This window comes from Ahaetulla prasina, chromosome 16, assembly GCF_028640845.1.
Source record: "Ahaetulla prasina isolate Xishuangbanna chromosome 16, ASM2864084v1, whole genome shotgun sequence".
NCBI classification, from domain to species: Eukaryota; Metazoa; Chordata; class Lepidosauria; order Squamata; family Colubridae; genus Ahaetulla; species Ahaetulla prasina.
This window is the reverse complement of record NC_080554.1, coordinates 11,227,647-11,247,268: the sequence shown is the minus strand read 5'-3', so window position 1 is coordinate 11,247,268 and position 19,622 is coordinate 11,227,647. Positions and strand designations below refer to the sequence as shown.

The 19,622-nt window shown below is 45.3% G+C and overlaps 1 protein-coding gene across 8 annotated transcripts in view; it reads left to right on the top strand.

Annotated features, from left to right (window-relative positions):
- Positions 1-19,622, top strand: part of STRBP (spermatid perinuclear RNA binding protein) — a 79,240-nt gene that overhangs the window by 4,903 nt on the left and 54,715 nt on the right. For 7 of the 8 annotated variants that reach the window (XR_009152294.1, XM_058159262.1, XM_058159265.1 and 4 more), the window contains exon 2: positions 18,877-19,042. Coding sequence is in view for 7 of the 8 variants with exons in the window: in XM_058159262.1 (XP_058015245.1) it covers positions 19,040-19,042 (3 nt within the window). In the remaining variant the exon portion in view is untranslated. Of the gene's footprint in view, positions 1-11,779; positions 11,801-18,876; positions 19,043-19,622 lie in introns of those variants that run through there. The other variant, XM_058159264.1, reaches the window with a different exon arrangement.

The following is a 19,622-nucleotide window of genomic DNA, read 5'->3' as shown; positions in this document are numbered from 1 at the left end:
GAGCCCAAAATTTCGGTCGTTGAGTGAGAACGCTCGTTAGATGAGTTTTGCCTCATTTTTACAGCCTCTCTTGCAACATTTTGTTCAGCGAGCCGCTGCGCTTGTTAAATGAGTAACCCGGTTGTTCAGCGAATCTTGTTTTCCCCCCTTGACTTTGCTTGTCAGGAGGTCACAAAAGGGGATCGGGTGACCAGTAGTGGGATTCAAATAATTTAACAACCGGTTCTCTGCCCTAATGATTGGCTTAGTGGGTGTGGCCATAGTGGGCGTGGCCAGGGCCCTCCTGGGAGCAAAAACGGGCCGCGGGGTAGGAAGGGGCAGGGCCAGCCAGCAATTTAACAACCGGTTCGCCCCGAACCGGCTGAATCTCACCACTGTACATAACCCCGGGACACTGCGACTGCGTCATAAATTCGAGTCAGTTGCCAAGCACCAGAATATAAATCATGGGGATGCTGCAATGGTTGTTAAGAGTGAAAAACGGTCATATAAAAGGCCCTTTTTTTCCAGGGCTGTTGCAACGTCAACTCCCCGACCTCCGGACCTTTTGACGCGAGCTAAAGACATTTTTTGTTTCATCGCGCAGGGCTGGCCTAATAGTTTTAATGGGGGCTTTTAAATAGAGTTTTAGTTTTTAGAGACTTTTAGTTTCTTAGCCTAATTGAATTCGTCTTTTAATAATGCTCTTAATTTCTGTATCTCTGTTTTATTTGGCTGTAAACCGCCCTGAGTCCTTCGGGAGAAGGGCGGTATATAAATTAAAATAATAAATAAATAAAATAAATAAAAAAAACTTTGAACCGTCTGTGGCTCAGACTGGTAAGACAGTCTGTTATTAACACAGCTGCCTGCAATTACTGCAGGTTCTAGTCCCACCAGGCCCAAGGTTGACTCAGCCTTCCATCCTTTATAAGGTAGGTAAAATGAGGACCCAGATTGTTGGGGGGGCAATAAGTTGACTTTGTATATAAATAAACAAATAGGATGAAGACTATTGCTAACATAGTGTAAGCCGTCCTGAGTCTTCGGAGAAGGGCGGGATATAAATGCAAAAAAAAAAAAAAAGCGAACTTTGGAAAAAGAGGATTACCCGTAAAGTTGCCTTTTGCCATTGACCGATGGGGATTAATGCCAGTGGGTGTCTCCCCACCCACCGATGTTTTGGGGTTGCACCCAAGGTGCCTATGGCTATTGGTGGTTATCTTTGTTTTCTTTCGCCATAGTCATTTTTACATTCCATCTGCAGCTCTTCATAATCTTTTGGGATTATTTTTAATAATAATGGCTAATCCTGCCGTTCGGGGCATTCATTTGACGCTCCTAGCACTCTTCCTGTCATCGTGAGCCAGCTGCCCTTTTCATCCTACGCATCGAACGGAGAGGTGGGGATGGGAAAATGTTGGAAAACCGGATGTCGTTTTGGAATCCCCGTTTGGTGCGGATTTTTTTTTCCGTGACCAAACTCTTTTAACTTTGGCTTTTGGGTGGAGGGAACGCCTTAAAATTCAGCATCTTGTCGTCGTGCAACCTGTTTTTGACAGATGTTTTGGCGCCTGCAGATTGTGGGGTGGAAACGAAATGCTTCACAAGAAAGACCCCTAGCCGGTTTTTCCTCTTCGTTTTAAGTGATTCCTGCGATTACAGAGGTAGAAGATGGTGAACTGATCTCCCCACCCAGCCATCGTTTATTCGCTTACTTTTATAAAGACCAGTGAGCCCAATTTTTCCCGCTGGAGTGCTCATTTCAAATGAAGAGAGCGTTAACAGGAATTGGGTATGGCTAATCTAGGAAAAAGAAGGACCGGGGGGGACATGATAGCAGCGTTCCAATATCTCAGGGGCTGCCCCAAAGAAGAGGGAGTCAAGCTATTCTCCAAAGCACCTGAAGGCAGGACAAGAAGCAACGGATGGAAACTAAGCAAGGAGAGAAGCAACTTAGAACTAAGGAGAAATTTCCTGACAGTTGAAACAATCAGTGGAACAACTTGCCTCCAGAAATTGTAAATGCTCCAACACTGGAAATTTTTAAGAAGATACTGGATAAACATTTGTCTAAAGTGATGTAGGATTTCCTGCCTAAGCGGGGTTGGACTAGAAGACCTCTAAGGACCCTTCCAACTCTGTTATCCTATCCTATCCCACTCTATTCTATTCCATTCCATTCCATTCCCCTTCCCTTCCCTTCATATGCTATTCCATTCTGTTCCATTCCATTCCTCTTCTCTTCTCTTCTCTTCTCTTCTCTTCTCTTCTCTTCTCTTCTCTTCTCTTCTCTTCTCTTCTCTTCTCTTCTCCTTCCCTTCCTTCCTTCCTTCGTTCCTTCCTTCCTTCCTTCCCTTCCCTTCCCTTCCCTTCCCCTTCCCTTCCCTTCATATGCTATTCCATTCTGTTCCATTCCTCTTCTCTTCTCTTCTCTTCTCTTCCCTTCCCTTCCCTTCCCTTCCCTTCCCTTCCCTTCCCTTCCCTTCCCTTCCCTTCCCTTCCCTTCCCTTCCCTTCCATTCCATTCCATTCCATTCTGTAGTCTATCCGATCCTATCCTATCCTACCCTAACCTAAATCCTGTCCTGTCCTGTCCCGTTCCATTCTGTTTGGTTTTCCATTCTTTCCTATGACCTGTTCTGTTCTATTTCATCTCTTTTGAGCAAACCCGAATCTGTATTTTTGCTGCCCAGCCCAAGCTGTGTTTTGCAAGCGCGGTGACTGGTCAACCACAGTCCGGCTTCCCTTCACCTTTGACCTAGTGGCAGGACCAAATATGATAATCCAAACAGCCAAGGGCATCGCTAAAGCGTACATTGCAAAAATAAAATAAAAATAAACTATTTGTGGAATAAGCTGTTTCGAACAGCTGTGGCACATCGGTTGTGTAAACAAGGGTGGCAAACCCCCACTTTTCTCCTTTTCTCGGTGCAAAAACGCACAGCGAGTGCCCAGCAAGGAGTGGCTGCTGTAAAGAGACCAAACGGAGACATGTTTGGGTTTCTCATCCCCATGTTTAACCATAGTTAGGAGCCATTGTTCAGATTAATTGCAAGTTTGGTACCACGAGGTTGTGTGGCATCTTGCAAAAGAAAAGAAAAAATGATGGAGAAACAAAACTCCAGAGGAATTTCAGCCAGGAAAGGACAAAGGCATTAGAGATTGGAGCAGGGACATAGGAATGGAATGGAACATAGAATAGAACAGAACAGAATAAGAAACCGGAATAGAATAGAATAGAATAGAATAGAATAGAATAGAATAGAATAGAATAGAATAGAATAGAATAGAACAGAACAGAACAGAACAGAACAGAACAGAACAGAACAGAACAGAAATCGGAATAGAATGGAATAAGAAATCGGAATAGAATAGAATAGAATGGAATAGGATTCAGAATAGAATAGAATAGACTACAGAATAGAATAGAATTCAGAATAGAAATCGGAATAGAATAGAATAGAATAGAATAGAATAGAATAGAATAGAATAGAATAGAATAGAATAGAATAGAAAATGTAGAATGGAATGGAATAGAATAAGAATGGAATGGAATGGAATGGAATGGAATAGAATAGAAAATGTAGAATGGAATGGAATGATAGAGTTGGAAGGGACCTTGGAGGTCTTCTAGTCCAACCCCCCTGCCTAGGCAGGAAACCCTACAACACTTCAGACCAATGGCTATCCAGTCTCTTCTTAAACCTCCAGTGTTGGAGCATTCACAACTTCCAGTGGCAAGTTGTTCCACTGATTAACTGTTTGTAACTGTCAGGAAATTTCGCCTCGGTTCTAGGTTGCTTCTCTCCTTGATTCTTAATTCACTTGTTTCTTCCGGGTTCATTAAGGGCTGGTACCAAGCCTTTAAAGCAGGGGTCCCCAACCCCGACCCCCAAGCCACAGTCCGGGCCGTGAGCTATTCAAAACCTGGACATCCAAAGTGAGCATGCACACACATGCATTTCCCCCTTGCACAAGCAGTGGCCGAGCTGGCACACACATTTTGTGTTTTTCCGTCACTTGCATGAAACCATCCCACCCACCCCGTACCGGTCTGCAAAACCGGAAAAGTTGGAGGAGCCCTGCTTTAAAGGTTCCTCCAGCAACTTCACTCCCACCTGAAATTTTAATTCAGGTGGTCTTTCTGCGTCGGCGTGCTCTGGTTTCTCAAGCGGGAGAGCTTGAGAAGTCCGTCGGAACAAAAAAAACATCAAAAGGAATCTGATCAGACCTTTTCCTTGTTTTATGAGAAGGCAGAATCTTTGCGTCATCAGCCCAAACAAGAGTGGATTGACATACATTTCTCTAGCCGTCCCCGATGAAGGTAAACCGTAGCTCACAAAAACTTAACGGTCTTGAAATAAAAGGGGGTGCTTTGGAAAAGCTAGGGGGACACGGTGGCTCAGACGCTGAGCTTGTCGATCAAAAGGTCGGCAGCTCAGCGGTTCAAATCCCTAGTGCTGCATAACGGGGTGAGCTCCCGTGACTTGTCCCAGCTTCGGCCAACCTAGCAGTTCGAAAGCAGGTAAAAACAAATGCAAGTAGAAAAATAGGGACCATCTTTGGTGGGAAGGGAACAGCGTTCCGTGCGCCTTTGGCGTTGAGTCACGCCGGCCACATGACCACGGAGGCGTCCGGACAGCGCTGGCTCTTCGGCTTTGAAACGGAGATGAGCACCGCCCCCTAGTGTCGGGAACGACTAGCACGTATGTGCGAGGTTAACCTTTACCTTTACCTTGGAAAACCAGACGCTTCCTGATTTTGTCCCTGTCTTTGTGATCTGGTTTCACAGCCTTCAAAACTGATTTTAAATTTTGTTTTGGAAGTTTCTTACCTGGTGTATTTCAAAGCAAGTTTTAAAGGTGATGTATATTCGGGTTCATTCCAATCAGACCTGCTCCATCCCAAGGCAGCAGTTTTTCCCCCCTGATGATGAATAGAATAGAATAGAATAGAATAGAATAGAATAGAATAGAATAGAATAGAATAGAATAGAATAACAGAGTTGGAAGGGACCTTGGAGGTCTTCTAGTCCAACCCGCTGCTTAGGCAGGAAACTCTACACCACTTCAGACAAATGGTTATCCAACATCTTCTTAAAAACTTCCAGTCTTGGAGCATTCACAACTTCTGGAGGCAAGTTGTTCCACTGATTAATTGTTCTCACTATCAGGAAATTTCTCCTTGGTTCTGAGTGCTTCTCTCCTTGATTAGTTTCCACTTGTTGCTTCTTGTCCTGCCTTCAGCTCCTTTGGAGAATAGTTTGACTCCCTCTTCTTTGGGGCAGCCCCTGAGATATTGGAAGACTGCTGTCATGTCTCTCCTAGTCCTTCTTTTCATCAGACTAAAGTTAAGGTAAAGATTCCCCTCACACCTATGTGCTAGTCGTTCCCGACTCTAGGGGGTGGTGCTCATCTCCGTTTCAAAGTTGAAGAGCCAGCGCTGTCCGAAGGCGTCTCCGTAGTCATGTGGCCGGCATGACTCAACACCAAAGGCACACAGAACGCTGTTCCCTTCCCATCAAAGGTGGTCCCTATTTTCCTACTTGCATTTTTTTAACTGCTTTTGAACTGCTAGGTTGGCAGAAGCTGGGACAAGTCACAGGAGCTCACCCCGTTACGCGGCACTCGGGATTCGAACCGCCAAACTGCCGACCTTTCCGATCTACAAGCTCAGCGCCTTAGCCACCGAGCCACCGCCTCCCTCTTCATCAGACTAGACATACCCAGTTCCTGCAAGATATCCAGCTCCCCTGATGAAGTCGGTGCCTTTCCCGGTTCTCTGCTTTACCAAATAGTTCAGTGGCCTCTCCTTGGCTCCGATGGCTAGTTTAAAGATTAATGACTCTCCACTTAAATAGCGGGCCGGGTTATTTTTTTTGCCCCTATGGTTTTATATTGCCATTTTAAGAAGGGATGCAGACGTTAAGAAGCCAAACAGGTTCCAAATCGCAGCTGGCGTCAGATGCCAGGGCTCGGAAAATATCCGTCTTGCTGGCCAACCGATCCCCCAGTACTTACAAGGAAAAACTGCTGGAACCTCCCTAAGGCAGGGTAACAAGTCAAAAGCGGTCCGCTGGTTTAATTTATCTCCCCGTGTGCTCTTTTGTTAAATATTTTAGTGCATCCGGCTAGCCAGAGATCCGTCTTTGCTTGAAAATGCACTTAAGAGAACTTCTTATGCAGAATATGTACATGCCATCAGCAATAATTTCTCTCCACCCACAACCTTTCCCCCCCCTCCCTTTCATTTCCAGAACAAGTTTGTTTAAAGGCACTCGGTAGCAAAATGATGTTTGTCGAAAGCAAACTCTTTTCTATAACTACTTTGCGCTCATCGATTACCGTCTCTAATAGCGTGCTGGAGGTTGGATTTATTCTTTCAAGCGTTTACGTATTGTCTCGTAACAAAACTTTTTGGCATCGGGGCAGTTAAAAATAATGTGGTTCATTAAAGCTTGAGTGTTGCAATAACCCGCCAATAAATCACGTTTAGGGTTCACTCAGGCTGGGTTTTTTTTCTGCGGCTTCCCCCAAAAAGGATTTTGATCAGGATTTTTCCATCTTGGCGGCTTAGAACATAGAATATCAAAGTTGGAAGGGACTTTGGAGGTCTTCTAGTCCAACCCTCTGCTTAGGCAGGAAACCCTACACCACTTCAGACAAATGGTTTTCCAACATCTTCTTAAAAGCCTCCAGTGTTGGAGCATTCACAACTTCTGGAGGCAAGTTGTTCCACTGGTTAATTGTTCTCACTTTCAGGAAATTTCTCCTTAGTTCTAAGTTGCTTCTCTCCTTGCTTAGTTTCCACCCATTGCTTCTTGTCCTGCCTTCAGGTGCTTTGGAGAATAGTTTGACTCCCTCTTCTCTGGGGCAGCCCCGAGATATTGGAAGACAGCTATCATGTCTCCCCTAGTCCTTCTTTTCATTAAACTAGACATGCCCAGTTCCTGCAACCGTTCTTCATATTTTTTATCCTCCAGTCCACTAAATCATCTTTGTTGCTCTTCACTGCACTCTTTCTAGGGTCTCAACAGTTTCAGCTTAAAATAGGTGGACTTCAACTCCCAGAATTCCCTTGCCACAGGTTGAAGTCCACCTGTCTTAAAGATTGAGAAAACACCGATTTCGATACTCAAAAACTCAGCTGTGGGAATATATTTCGCATGGCGTGTGGGTCCCAAATTCTCCTTTGCTGGTTTGGAAAATCTTCCGTTTCGCCAACATCCCTAGTGCTCCTATCCTTTTCTCAGGTGAGCAGATATTGCTGGCTTCTCCCAGAAACATCTGAAACATTTGGAGAAGTATTGCTCAATTGGCTGCCGAGTCCCATTTTGTCTGAATTCAGGAATAAGGAAACCTTTGTTAATGGACCAGCTGAATTGTATTAACGTGGCCAGTTTGAGGATTAAATGTTGAGGTTAGGCTTTGTTCTTTGGGCTGTTCGCCTCGTATTTTGTGCGCAGCGTTGGTTCAATTCCACCCCTCCACCCCCCACCCCCGGGTTGATTCGGGCCTGGTTCCAAGAGCACCTAAAAATAATAAAATAAATGATCGCCAGCGTTCGGTGCCAGCATGCTCACTGGAGCGACGATGACCCAGTTACGGTTTCCCCACTGTGACGGATGCTGCTGGAGAGAACTTTGAACGGGGGCCAGAAATTAAAATTACGGTGCAGAAGGAACCAGGGTGGGCTTCGTCCTCTGTCATTGGTGTGCGCGGACCGTAAGAAACGCTCCTTGAAGAAGGGAGAGAGAGAGAGTATCTGTTTAAACGAGGCAGAGGGGGGGGGAAAAGGCAGTGGCTTTCTTGATCTTCAAACGTAGAGCGATCACGTGTTGGGCTCAGCAGGTTGCAAGGGTTGCAGTAGCAAAGCCATCTGTCCAGCAAGCCCAAATTTGGGGACATCTGGCAGAAGACCAGCTCCATCTCCGTTCTTCTCCATTGCGGCACTTCATGGAATGCAGCATCCGCACAGAAAGAGATGTCGGGTTGCTTCAGGTGTGGTTCTTACCAGAACGTTGAGGTTGTCTGAAATGAGCTTTCTCGAGTGCCACCACTGTGTGAAATCTCCATTCCCTCCAACCGGTCGTCTGCGAGAAAATGTTGGTGGTCCGCAGAAAAACGATTTGCATTTTTCTAATATTGCACTAAATCAGGGGTCCTCAAACGACGGCCCCTGGGCCGGATACGTGCAATGAACGTTTGTGTTGCTGCAGAGAGTCTCCCCCTTCAGGGTCTTTTTGTGTGGGCCGGAGGGGGGCAGAAATTCTGACTTGGGGTCTGCTTCGGCCTCCTGGTGCTGGGTTTTGGGCAAAGGCTGGAGGGAAGTACCACTGGTGGCGAAGAGCCAGAGGGCCTCGTTCCAGTGGGACAGCATCATGGCTTGGAAATGGCTGACTATCTCAGCCCACTGAGTCTCCAGGCGCCGGTACCTGGCCTTGCATTCCCACAGATCTTCTCTCTGCTTGGAAAGCCTATGCTCGTAGTCCTCAGTGAGGTGCTTCTGCTGAACCTCCTTCTCGTTCAGATCCAATTTGAACTGAGCTGTTTTGCCAACTCTTTCTCGTGGTGGCTGCTTAGCTCCAGCAACTGCTTCCTGTTGGGGCCCTAAGGAGCCCAGGTGGGAATGCGAGGAATGGCTGGGAGGGGAGGGGCGAGTAGAGACCAGCGAGGCACCCCTCGATGTGAGTGACATCAAGTTTGCCACACCCACCCAGTCACATGACCACCAAGCCACACCCACCCGGTCACTAGGCAGATCATATTAGCGGTCTGTGGGATTTAAAATTATGAATTTAGTGGTCCTTGAGGTCCGAAAGGTTGGTGACCCTTGCTCCAAAAGAGATGTCCCCCTGTTCCTCTTTGTCTCAGTTGGCTTCCTCAGTTGTGATCAGGGTCACCGGCTTTGGAGAGTTGGTGGACATATTTGGAGGGGCTTCAACTATTTGGTACACTTTTGTGGGCTGTAGAGAATACGTCTTTGTCTGGCTCTGGTAATCTGGTCTTCCACCATGAGAAAGGTATGCGTGGAATGTGCTTCTGGTTGCTACTGTGTTGGTCCATCAAAAGGTCCACAGAAGGGCAGGGGTGGTCAACTGGTCTGAAGATGCTGTGTCTTCTCTTATCATCTCAAACTTTCTCTTAAGGTTGTTCTTCTGCAAGGCAGGATAGAGGTCCCAAAGGTGCTTTTCAAAAGGCGACTGGACCGGACCAAGAAATTCCAGTTGCCTTTTAAAAAGCACCTGTCAGGGTTCCGAGCGACACCCTAATTAATTCATGAGCCTCGAGCCAAGTTTCAAAAGAAATCCAGTTATTTATTAGAAGCAACATGTCGGCACATACCCAAGTGGAGTCAGCTCTGCCCCACATAATTTACGTCCCTACTATGACCCTGTTTCCTCCCTCCTCCCAGGGTGTGTTGTAAATCACATTCTCCAACGGAGCACTTTCGCAGGCTGTAGAGAACACCTCTCCGTCTGACTCCGGTAATCTAAGCTTCTGCCGTGAGAAAGGTATGCGTGGAATGTGCTTCTGGTTGCTGCCATGTTGGTCTATCAGTTCCCCCCCTCCTGACTATGGCAACTTGAGAGCAGGCTAGGAATGCTTTACGAGTTGACAGCACCTTTGGGAAACCATGACTTGGATGATTGAGAAGCTCCATAGATAGACAGGGTAGGTATTTTTCATCACCCATCATTCTTTGTCGTTTTGAGGGGGAAATATATAGAAGGACAGATCTACTTTTGGATGTAAGATTGAGATTGGAACTGGGCAGCTTGCAGTATTTCAGCATTCTTGTTTATTTTTACTTAAGAAATTCAGGTTACAGGGAGTTGTCAAGATGCTAAAAAAAGTATCTGTGGACTCCATCTTTGAACGCAAGACTTCCTTAGAAGCAGAGAGTCAGAGAATGACTCAAAAACCCAGGTTGAGCACACCTCAACCCCAAAGGTGTAGTTACTGGATCCAAAATTGCTGAGAGGGAGACGGCGTGCTTCCTTGGAATTGCTAACGCGACTGCTAACGCCCACGCCCCAGTTGTTTGTAACGACGTTGGGTTGTATTACGACACCGCTGTGGATTCGCCAAGTTCCTTGATCGGCCACTTTGCAAAGGAGGGGATCAAATGATGCAATGATGAGGAGCTGAGTTGTCCAAGTCTGTCTCGGCATAACTGGTGGAGACGGTTGGACGGCTGGAATGCTCGTCTTTTCCAGGGCAGATATATATTTAACCCAGGAATGTCAAGCTGAGCTTTCCTTGGGTCTCTGCTCTCCAGCCTTCGAGCAGGTTTTGAACCGGCCACTAAGAATGCAGCTGACCTGGCCGAAGCCATCTTGGAGCTTCGGTGTTGCCACACTGGAGCTAAGGGATGGGGGGGGGGGATTAGAGTTAGCTGGGTTTGTGTAGTCAAAGCAAAATACCGTATATACTCGAATATAAGCCGATCCGAGTATAAGCCGAGGTCCCCAATTTTACCCCAAAAACGGGGGTAAACTGGGGACTCGAGTATAAGCCGAGGGTGGGAAATGAGGCACCTACCGGTTGGGGAAACCCTCCCTCCCTCAGCTGAGAAGGCTGGCGGCTCCCCCGCCCCGCCCTCTCACTGCACCGGCAGGGCTTCAGTCCGGTAAAATGTGAAAAAAAGAAAAAAAAAAAACCTCGAGTATAAGCCGTATATACTCGAGTATAAGCCGAGGGGCTTAAAAAAAAAAACCCCGAGTATAAGCCGTATAGACCCGAGTATAAGCCGAGGGGACGTTTTTCAGCACAAAAAATGTGCTGAAAAACTCGGCTTATACTCGAGTATATACGGTACTTCCTCTTGGGAACCAAGGACCTTCTCACACCTGGTCAGAGGAAAGAGGAGTGATGTCACCAGGCAACCAGACAGTGCCTTGATTGGACCATGTGACTGATTGGGATTGTGGGGAGGGAAGAACTTTTAATTAGGTGAAAAACTGCGGGAACCTTTAGAGTCGGTTTTCACCCGATATGCGCCCCTATGATATATTCTTTGAGGAATCCACCTGCTTTGGGAGTTTTTGCTTGCGGTGGATCTATTACTTGGCTACCCTGACTCGCCGGTCTGCAGGTATTGCAGCAATTAAAAAGAGAGCCAGGAATTACAACGAGGAGGAATTACACACCGAGTGGTTAATTGTTGCAAAGAGCAGGGACGGACGGACGCACGAGACGGTCTAAAGTCCAGCCAGAGAAATAGGAGAGAAGCAAAACAAGAATGCCAGGCCGGGAGGGAGAAGCAGAGTTCAAGACGGGCCCTGATGTGGTGAAAGAAGTGAGGGCCAATTTTGAGACTGCTCTCTCTGGAGCGTCTCTTCGGCCGGAAGACCACTCGAAGTGACTTGATCTCATTGCGGATTAGACGAAGAATTTGTCGTGAGGCTGGAAAAAGTTTTCTTCGGGCAGCCCCGAATCAAAAGCGTTTGCTCAGATAGGTTGAAAAGCAGAGTCCTGAAACTCCTTTTGTACTTGCCTTCTTTTCCGTTGAGAAGAAAGTCCGGTTGAGCAGGCTTGGAGCAGCAGCAGTTCTGGTCAGACGGGTCCACTTTGCTGGCAAAGCGAAGTCGCAGCGCCAAAGCTTTTGATCTCTGAAATAAATCGGAAGGACGTACCTGTCATGACGTAGAGGCTGCCTTGAGTGAAGCAGAGGCCGCTCAGTGCCTGTAGCATCCAGAACCTTCAGCGGAGGTATGGATTGAACTCGAGAAGGTCAACAGCTGGGGGCTTTCCTACCGTGAAATCAAGTAAAAAGCCCACCCTGCGTGGTGGTGGCCCTTTGGTAGAAAGCTTTTTGTATGTATCTTTATTCTTTTAATTTGTCGGATGTTGGTTGGATGGAGGGAGGAAGTGAGGGGAGGGAGATAGATGGATGGAGAGAGGGATGGAGGGATAGATTAGATAGATAGATAGATAGATAGATAGATAGATAGATAGATAGATAGATAGATAGATAGATAGATAGATAGATATAGAGATGATGATAAATACAACAGAAAAATTCAACATAAATAAATAAGGTTAGGGTGATAATTATATACTGTATACATATTAGTATATATAAGAGTAAAAAGTTGTAGATAAGTACCGATACAGAGCTGCTGCAAAGCAAAAATTGTAAGGTAAAATGAAGAAAATTGTATAATTAAAATATTTTTTTTAAAAAAAAGATAGATATATAGATGATGATGATAGATAGATGATAGGTAGGTAGGTAGGTAAATGATAGATAGATGATAGATATAGAAATGATGATAGGTAGGTAAATAAGTAGGAAGATACTGGTAGATAGATAGATAGATAGATAGATAGATAGATAGATAGATAGATAGATAGATAGATAGATAGATAGATGATAGACAGACAGACAGATAGATAGATAGATGATAAATATAATGATAGTTAGGTAAGTGGATGGATGGATGGATGATAGGTAGGTAGGTAGATGATAGATAGATGATAGATATAGAAATGATGATAGGTAGGTAAATAAGTAGGAAGATACTGGTAGATAGATGATAGACAGACAGACAGATAGATAGATGATAAATATAATGATAGGTAAGTGGATGGATGGATGGATGATAGGTAGGTAGGTAGATGATAGATAGATATAGAAATGATGATAATGGTAAGTAGGTAGATATATAGATGATTGAAAGATAGATAGACAGACAGACAGATGATAGACAGATAGATGATATATAGATATAGAGATGATGATAGGTAGGTAGGTAAGTAGATAGATAGATGATAGACAGATAGATAGATTAGATAGATAGATGATAGATATAGAGATGATGATAGGTAGGTAGGTAGGTAGGTAGAGAGATAGATGATTGGTAGGGAGGTAAGTAGATAGATGTATAATTGATAGACAGAAAGACAGATATAGATCGAGCCCACTTTTTCTCTAGCAGCTGAGGGGGCTTGATGGGTTTCCATGCATTTTTTCTTGTCCTGCCTTCTGGTGCTTTGAAGAATAATTTGACCCCGCTCCTCTTTGTGGCAGCCCCTCAAATACTGGAAGATTGCTATCATGTCCCTCCTAGTTCTTCTTTTCTCTAGACTGGCCAAACCCAAGTCCTGCAACCATTCTTCATATGTTTTTTTTTATTTATCTTGAGACCCTTATTCATCTTAGTTGCTCTTCTTTGCACTGTTCCCAAAGTCTCAACATCTTCATTTATAACGTGGTGACCAAAACTGAACACGGAATCCCAGGTGCGAAGGCTTTAATAAAGCAGTAATAATTCGTCCCGTGATTTTGATTCTATGCCTCTGGTTATACAACCAAGGATTGTGTTAGCTTTTTTGGCTGCTGCCGCAGACGGCTGGCACTTAAGTGGTTGTCCCCTAGGACTCCAAGGTCCCTCTCCCAGTGACTGTTTTTGAGCCAGGTTGTCTGCTTTTCTCCCATCTCGGAAGTCCAAAGTATGTGTCTCCCAAAGCTTCTACCATATTCAAATACTTGCATTTATGTTGGTTTGTGTTGTAGTCCACCGGAAGCCTGCGGAGCTGGCAGGAGAGTCGGACAGTGAGGAGGCTGGGGAGGAACATGGGCCAGTCCTGGGGCCTGGGGAAGGCTCTGCGTCGGAGGCAGAGATGGGGCCAGGGCCATCTGGGACTTACGTACAGTCTCCAGAGTCTCCAAAGTCGGACATCAGCGAAGCAGTGGAACAGGGGAAGCCTGTTTCCAGTGCGCACATGCGCAGAGCTTCCAAAAGGCAAGAACAGTTAAAACAAAAGGGTCAACTTGGGAGTAAGGCTTGGAGATGATTGGTCCCCTCCCATAAGACATAAAGGAGGAGCAAAGGCACGTGAGCCTTTGCAGGAAGCAACTTTGTTCATGCTGGTCTGTTTAAATTCTGAAGCTCCGTTTTGACTCTGTGCTCCGTGTAGCCTCGAAAGCTAATTGACCATTAGGTCTATGGCAGTATGTCAAGGGAGATAAAAGATGGGTGCTTATCAGCCTTATCCCGAAAGACTGTGGGAGACTTCTGTCGGACTCTTTACCAACTATTTGTGACTCAGTATGGGCTGTGAATGAACAGAATTCACAGCCGTTGAAATAAAAAGAGGGTTTTTGGAACTCATTGTGTGCTTTTACTGTATCCGGGAGTCTAGGTCAGAACAGCCTGCCTGCTAAACGCAATTCATTGGGTGGAAATTTGCTCCTTTGTTTTGCTTCTTAATTGGTCCACGACTTTGGTGGAACATTTTTCCTTAGTGTTTGTTTTTGTGTCTCTTCCTTTGCCGCCGAAGTACAAGGGATTAACAGGGTGGATTTGATTTAAATCAAGCCGATTTAAATCATGATTTAAATCACTAGTAAAAAGGCTCGATTTAAATCATAATTTTGCAAGAGCAGTTGTCGTCTCTGTCCCGCAGTGGCTCCTCCTCTGACCCGCTGTTGACTCACCGACCGTCCCAGTCACTTTAATGGGACGGCTGGGGATGCCGTAAGGTGAGGGAGGTGGCGGGCAGTAGGTGAGTGGATGCCCGCTAACAGGGCGCTGCTGCCATGATGGATCTGAAATGACAAGGTGCTCTTTAATAGTATATTTATAAGCTGCTTAGAAAGCTTCACTTTCATTTGTATTGCTTGCCCTTCCTCCTTACACTTAGAGCCCGGTGGTACAGATGCATTTCTCGCCAAAATTTGTAGTCTACAAAGATTTGCAAAGATCAAGGAATATTCCTGAACTTTGTTTCATGATTTATCTCATGCTTACTGTGAAATTGTGTGCATGCATCAGTGCAGTTCATGTTATCTCAGCTTGCGGAGCTTGGATTCGTTGAATGAGTTGACCAAAAATGTAAATATTGCAGAATATACAGCCTCACGCTACGTAACTAAGCTCCATTTCATGCTGAATAAACTAAATTATGAATGTCTCTTAAATAGAAAACTATCTTTAGATAGGTTTTTTTTTACTCCGAAAGCATTTTATTAATAGATAAATTCGATAAAAATAAAAATAAACCCAATTTAGATTTAAAAAGTCCGATTAAAATTTTAAAAATTTGATTTTTAATTTTTTTTAAAAATCATCTATTTTTATCCACCCTATAGTTTAACTATTCTGCACTGTGTCTGCCATTTGTCTCTTTTCTCCCGACTTGCATTTTGGGCCAAACCAAAATTTAATCTCTCCGCAAAATAAACAAGGAGGCAATTTGACAGTGAATAGACATGTGATGCTTTTTACATGTTGCTTTTTATTTTGGGACCCTAACCCCTGCAGTCTACATGGCAAGGGTCATGTCGTGTCCCACTCCTCCTCTGACGGCCGGGTCGGGGAAGTCCGTATCAAGCGTGGCTGCAAAGCCTCTGTAGCTTTGCCAAAGTTCTGTCAGAGTTCTCAGGGCAGGCAGGAGACCAGGATGTGACTTCAGCAATCCAAGTTAGACTTTGCCTGACTTAGAGAATGCCAGAAAGCAGATCCTTTATATAGGCCATGGGGTGTGGCTCCATGACTCAGCACTTATCCAGGCCTGCCCCTCCCTTCCTTTTGCTGACATCGCCTCTCTATTCTCCGGAAGCGAGGATCTCTCCAGCCTCCAGCTGTTGGTAATCTTAGCTCATGACTGGCTTCACATTCTTCAGGCTCAGATGCTGTGAGGGAGGGGTCTAGTTGCTCCGTTTGTCTGGGCGTGGTGCCAGGACTGGGGGCTGGAGGCACGTCAGGCCATTCGTTTTGCTCGGCCTGTCCGGGCATGGTGCCAGGGCTGGGGGCTGGAGGCATGCCAGGACATTCTCCTGTACTATCAGCGTCCGGCAGGAGATAAGAGGGGCCTGGCTGCGGCGGGGGGAGCGAGCGAGGCACAACAGGTCAGTTCGTTCTCTGCCTACCCAAAATTTTCATTTTGACTGAAGAAATTACTTAGATGAGTAACAAAACGTCTCGGTTTTAAGAAACTTTGGTCCAGTTGCCATGAGTTGAGATACTTTTGGCATGGATGATTGAGTCTTCATTTGCATATAGACACATGAGAGTTTGGTTAAAATAAAAAAAAAAAGCTGTCTAGTTAAAAATTGAGATGGTGGCAGGTAATTTTCTGGGATTCCTCAAAACTTCAACAACTTTCTCCTAAACATACATGGATCGCCAACTGGTAGAGAATTCCACAGTGTCAACTCACAAAGCATGTGTGCTTTCGAGTTGCCATAGGCCGGGGGGTGGGTGGGGGGAGATGGGAAACCGGCCAAACGGCAGCCAAAGACAGATGCACATTCCACGCTTATCTCTCTCAAGGCTGTATCCCAGGGTTACTTAGAGCAGCATGAGAGGAGTGACCCACCGTGGGGGAGGGGGGGAACAGGGTCATAATTGGGGTGTAAATTACGTAGGGTCAGCTAGCTTCACTCGGGAAGGTGGGGGACATGAAGCTCCTAATAAATAACTGGCTTTCTTTTGAAGCTTGGCTCTTTGAAGCTTCATGATTTAATTGAGGCTCATGATTTAATTAGGGCATCCGTGGGAACCCTGACACACAGGTTATAATGGATTTATAGATAGGCCGAGGACGGGATTGCCAGGAGAGTAACTCCGTGCACGCAAGTTTTCCATAAACATTAGAGAAATGCTTCAGGCATTGAATAAAAGGCCTTCCATCTGCCACCCTTCGAGATAAATGCATAGGAGGTGAGAGCTACGATTAATAAAGGACATATGTCAGATTGCTGGATGGCAACCCAACAACCCAACTCCAAAATCAGCATCAGAATCAAGGGGATTTCTCAGGAAGAATTTTATTTTTGTTTTCATTTTATTGCTTTGCTCTTTTTATGGTATCCTTTTTTTTTTGGTCTTTTATGAACTGGCCAGCATCTTTCAGATTGTTAAAAATCAATGTTACAGCGACAGTACTTCAACGCAAGCCAAAATCGGTAGAATATCCTTGTTCCCCCCTTTCTGAAAAGTCTAAATAATGCAAATCGGAGGCTAAAGGTCTATAGAAATTCTCAGTCATTCAGGTCATGGTTGCCCCAAAGGTGCTTTTTCAGGAGCCAACTGGACTTTCTTGTTTTTTTTTTTCTTTTGAAGATGTTTCGCTTCTCATCCAAGAAGCTTCTTCAGCTCTGACAGGATAGTGGGGAATGGAAGGATTTATATTCCTTGCAGACAGCTGGTCCTTTGCATCCTTCTAGAGAGTCGTTGAGGCCATTTGGCGATTCATCTGTGTCCTCAGGGTCACCTGAGTGATGCTCCTGGTTCCTGTAGTCTGCAGTTTTTCCCCTGGAAATCCATTCCTGCGGACTTTTAGCTACACAATTTGGGATAAACAGCCTTTTGAATGTGGTCGGTGTAGGAGTGGATTTCCAGAGGAAAAATTGCAGAGTACAGGAACCATTTGCAGCACTCAGGTGACCCTGAGGACACAGAAAAACCTCCAGGTGCTTCAAGGTGTCTGCAAGGAGTATCAATGCTTCCGTTCCCCACTATCCTGTCAGAGCTGAAGAAGCTTCTTGGATGAGAAGCAAAACGCCTTCAAAAGAAAAAAACAAGGAAGTCCAGTTGCCTCCAGAAAAAGCACCTTTGGGACAACAGGAACCTAGTTACTGGATTTTTGTCGCATTTGCAAGTTTTTGCTTACTAATAACTTCCAAGTAAACCAAGAGTGGGGGCTCATTTTCTGTCAGTTCTAGTATTGTCTTACTTATCTCTCTTCTTTGGCGGGTTGGAAAAAATGAGACTGAGACATTTTGCAGGATTTTGGGGGAAGTTTAAGGAGTGCCTGAGGTACTTAAAAAGCTTTAGGTTCCCGTTTGGACTTTCAACCTTCCCTGCTACCCCCAAATATTGGCGGGTGCATGCGGCCATTGAATAGTTGAGTCTTCACCTTGGAAATCAAATCCAGAATGAGGTTGGATGTAAGAGCTTGCAAAGATTATCTTGTGGGTTTCCTCTTGCAAAATTAATGTGTTCCTGGTGGTTGACCCTCAAAATTGGCCAAGTGTCTTAAGATGGACCTTAAATATTTTTATATTTATACCTAAATGGAACAGCCAAGAAGAAGATGCAGACAGAGATAAAGATCCAAGAGAGGAATTTGGGAGGCAAGACAAAAAAAAAAAAAAAAAGCATAGCAATTAAAGTATTGAAGCGGGCAAGAGACGACGGATAGATGATTTCTCTTTTTTTGTTGTTCTGATTTGCTTCTCCTTTTCTCTCTCCTTTTCTTTTTTTTTAAGTAGCTGACGTGACTAGAAGTTAGGTAGGATAGAAAGAAAAAGTCTTTTTAATGAAGGGCGACATAATTAAAAGTTAGAATAAGTGATAGAAATAAGAGAAGGGGGAATGTTAGTGTATAAAGGTAAAGGTCGCAAGTATGTGCTAGTCATTCCTGACTAGGGGGGCTATGCTCGTCTCTGTTTCTAAGCTGAAGAGCCAGCGCTGTCCGAAGACATCTCCGTGGTCATGTGGCTGGCATGACTCAACGCCAAAGGCACACGGAACGCTGTTCCCTTCCCACCAAAGGTGGTCCCTATTTTTCCACTTGCATTTTTTACGTGCTTTCGAACTGCTAGGTTGGCAGAAGCTGGGACAAGTCACGGGAGCTCACCCTGTTATGCGGCACTAGGGATTCGAACCGCTGAACTGCTGACCTTTTGATCGACAAGCTCAGTGTCTTAGCCACTGAGTCACCGCGTCACTGAGCTACCGCATCTTCCATTCTTTAATTATTCAATATTTTCAGTAGGTTATTTTTATGCCGATCACCATATTTGTTCAAACATTCTTAATGCTACCATCGTTCCGAGTTCTGATTTCCCCTCTTATTATATAAAGAGGAGTATTCTATTAAACTGGTTTCTGATTTCTTCTGCTTCTGAATTTCTCCCTTGTTCTCTCGGGGCTTTGCAGGTGCCTGGTGGAACCTGACTCCAGGAACGCCACACCTGAGCTGGGGAAAGACTGAGAGGCTTATGTGGAGCTGCTGGTTGAAGTCTCAGTGCCTAGCCAAGATACCCAGGAGGAGGGAAAAGGAGAAAGGCGAAGAGCACCAGAGGTGAAATCTGCTGTAGCCATGGTAGGTCCTGCTGGCTGGTCACCCAGCCCGGGAGGGGTGGGGAGAAAGAACATCGGCCTGGAGCACGGAGGAACTTCTTCCAGGCCTAATAAATAAACCAGCTTGATGAACCAGCTAAGCCCTTGGGCTTGCAAAACAGGCAACTGCCTTCGCCTCTTAAGCTGTGGGAAAAAAAACAACCAACCATCAGACCTTGATTTATAGCAGGGACACTGCAGAAAAAACCCCTAGCGTGGAGGCTGCCGTGGCATGAATTATTAAGCGCCAGAGCAAAAGATGGGCATCAATAACCTTTCCTAAAAAAGTGACATTTGTGAGTTGTAACCTTGAACTCGGAAGGTCTACGGGGAAGGGTTGTCCTCTTCCCTGGAGGTTTCCATGGCTATGATTTAAAGAGCGTTTCCCCCCCACACACACTTTCCCCTTTCATATGGGAGCGATATGGCATTTTAAAAAAAGCATCCCAGGGCAGTGGGATATGTGGGGGAGGGGAGAGAGAGAGAGCTCAAAGAGAGAGAGAGAGAGAGAGACAGACAGACAGACAGATTATCTAGAGAGAGAGATTGGATGGATGGATAGA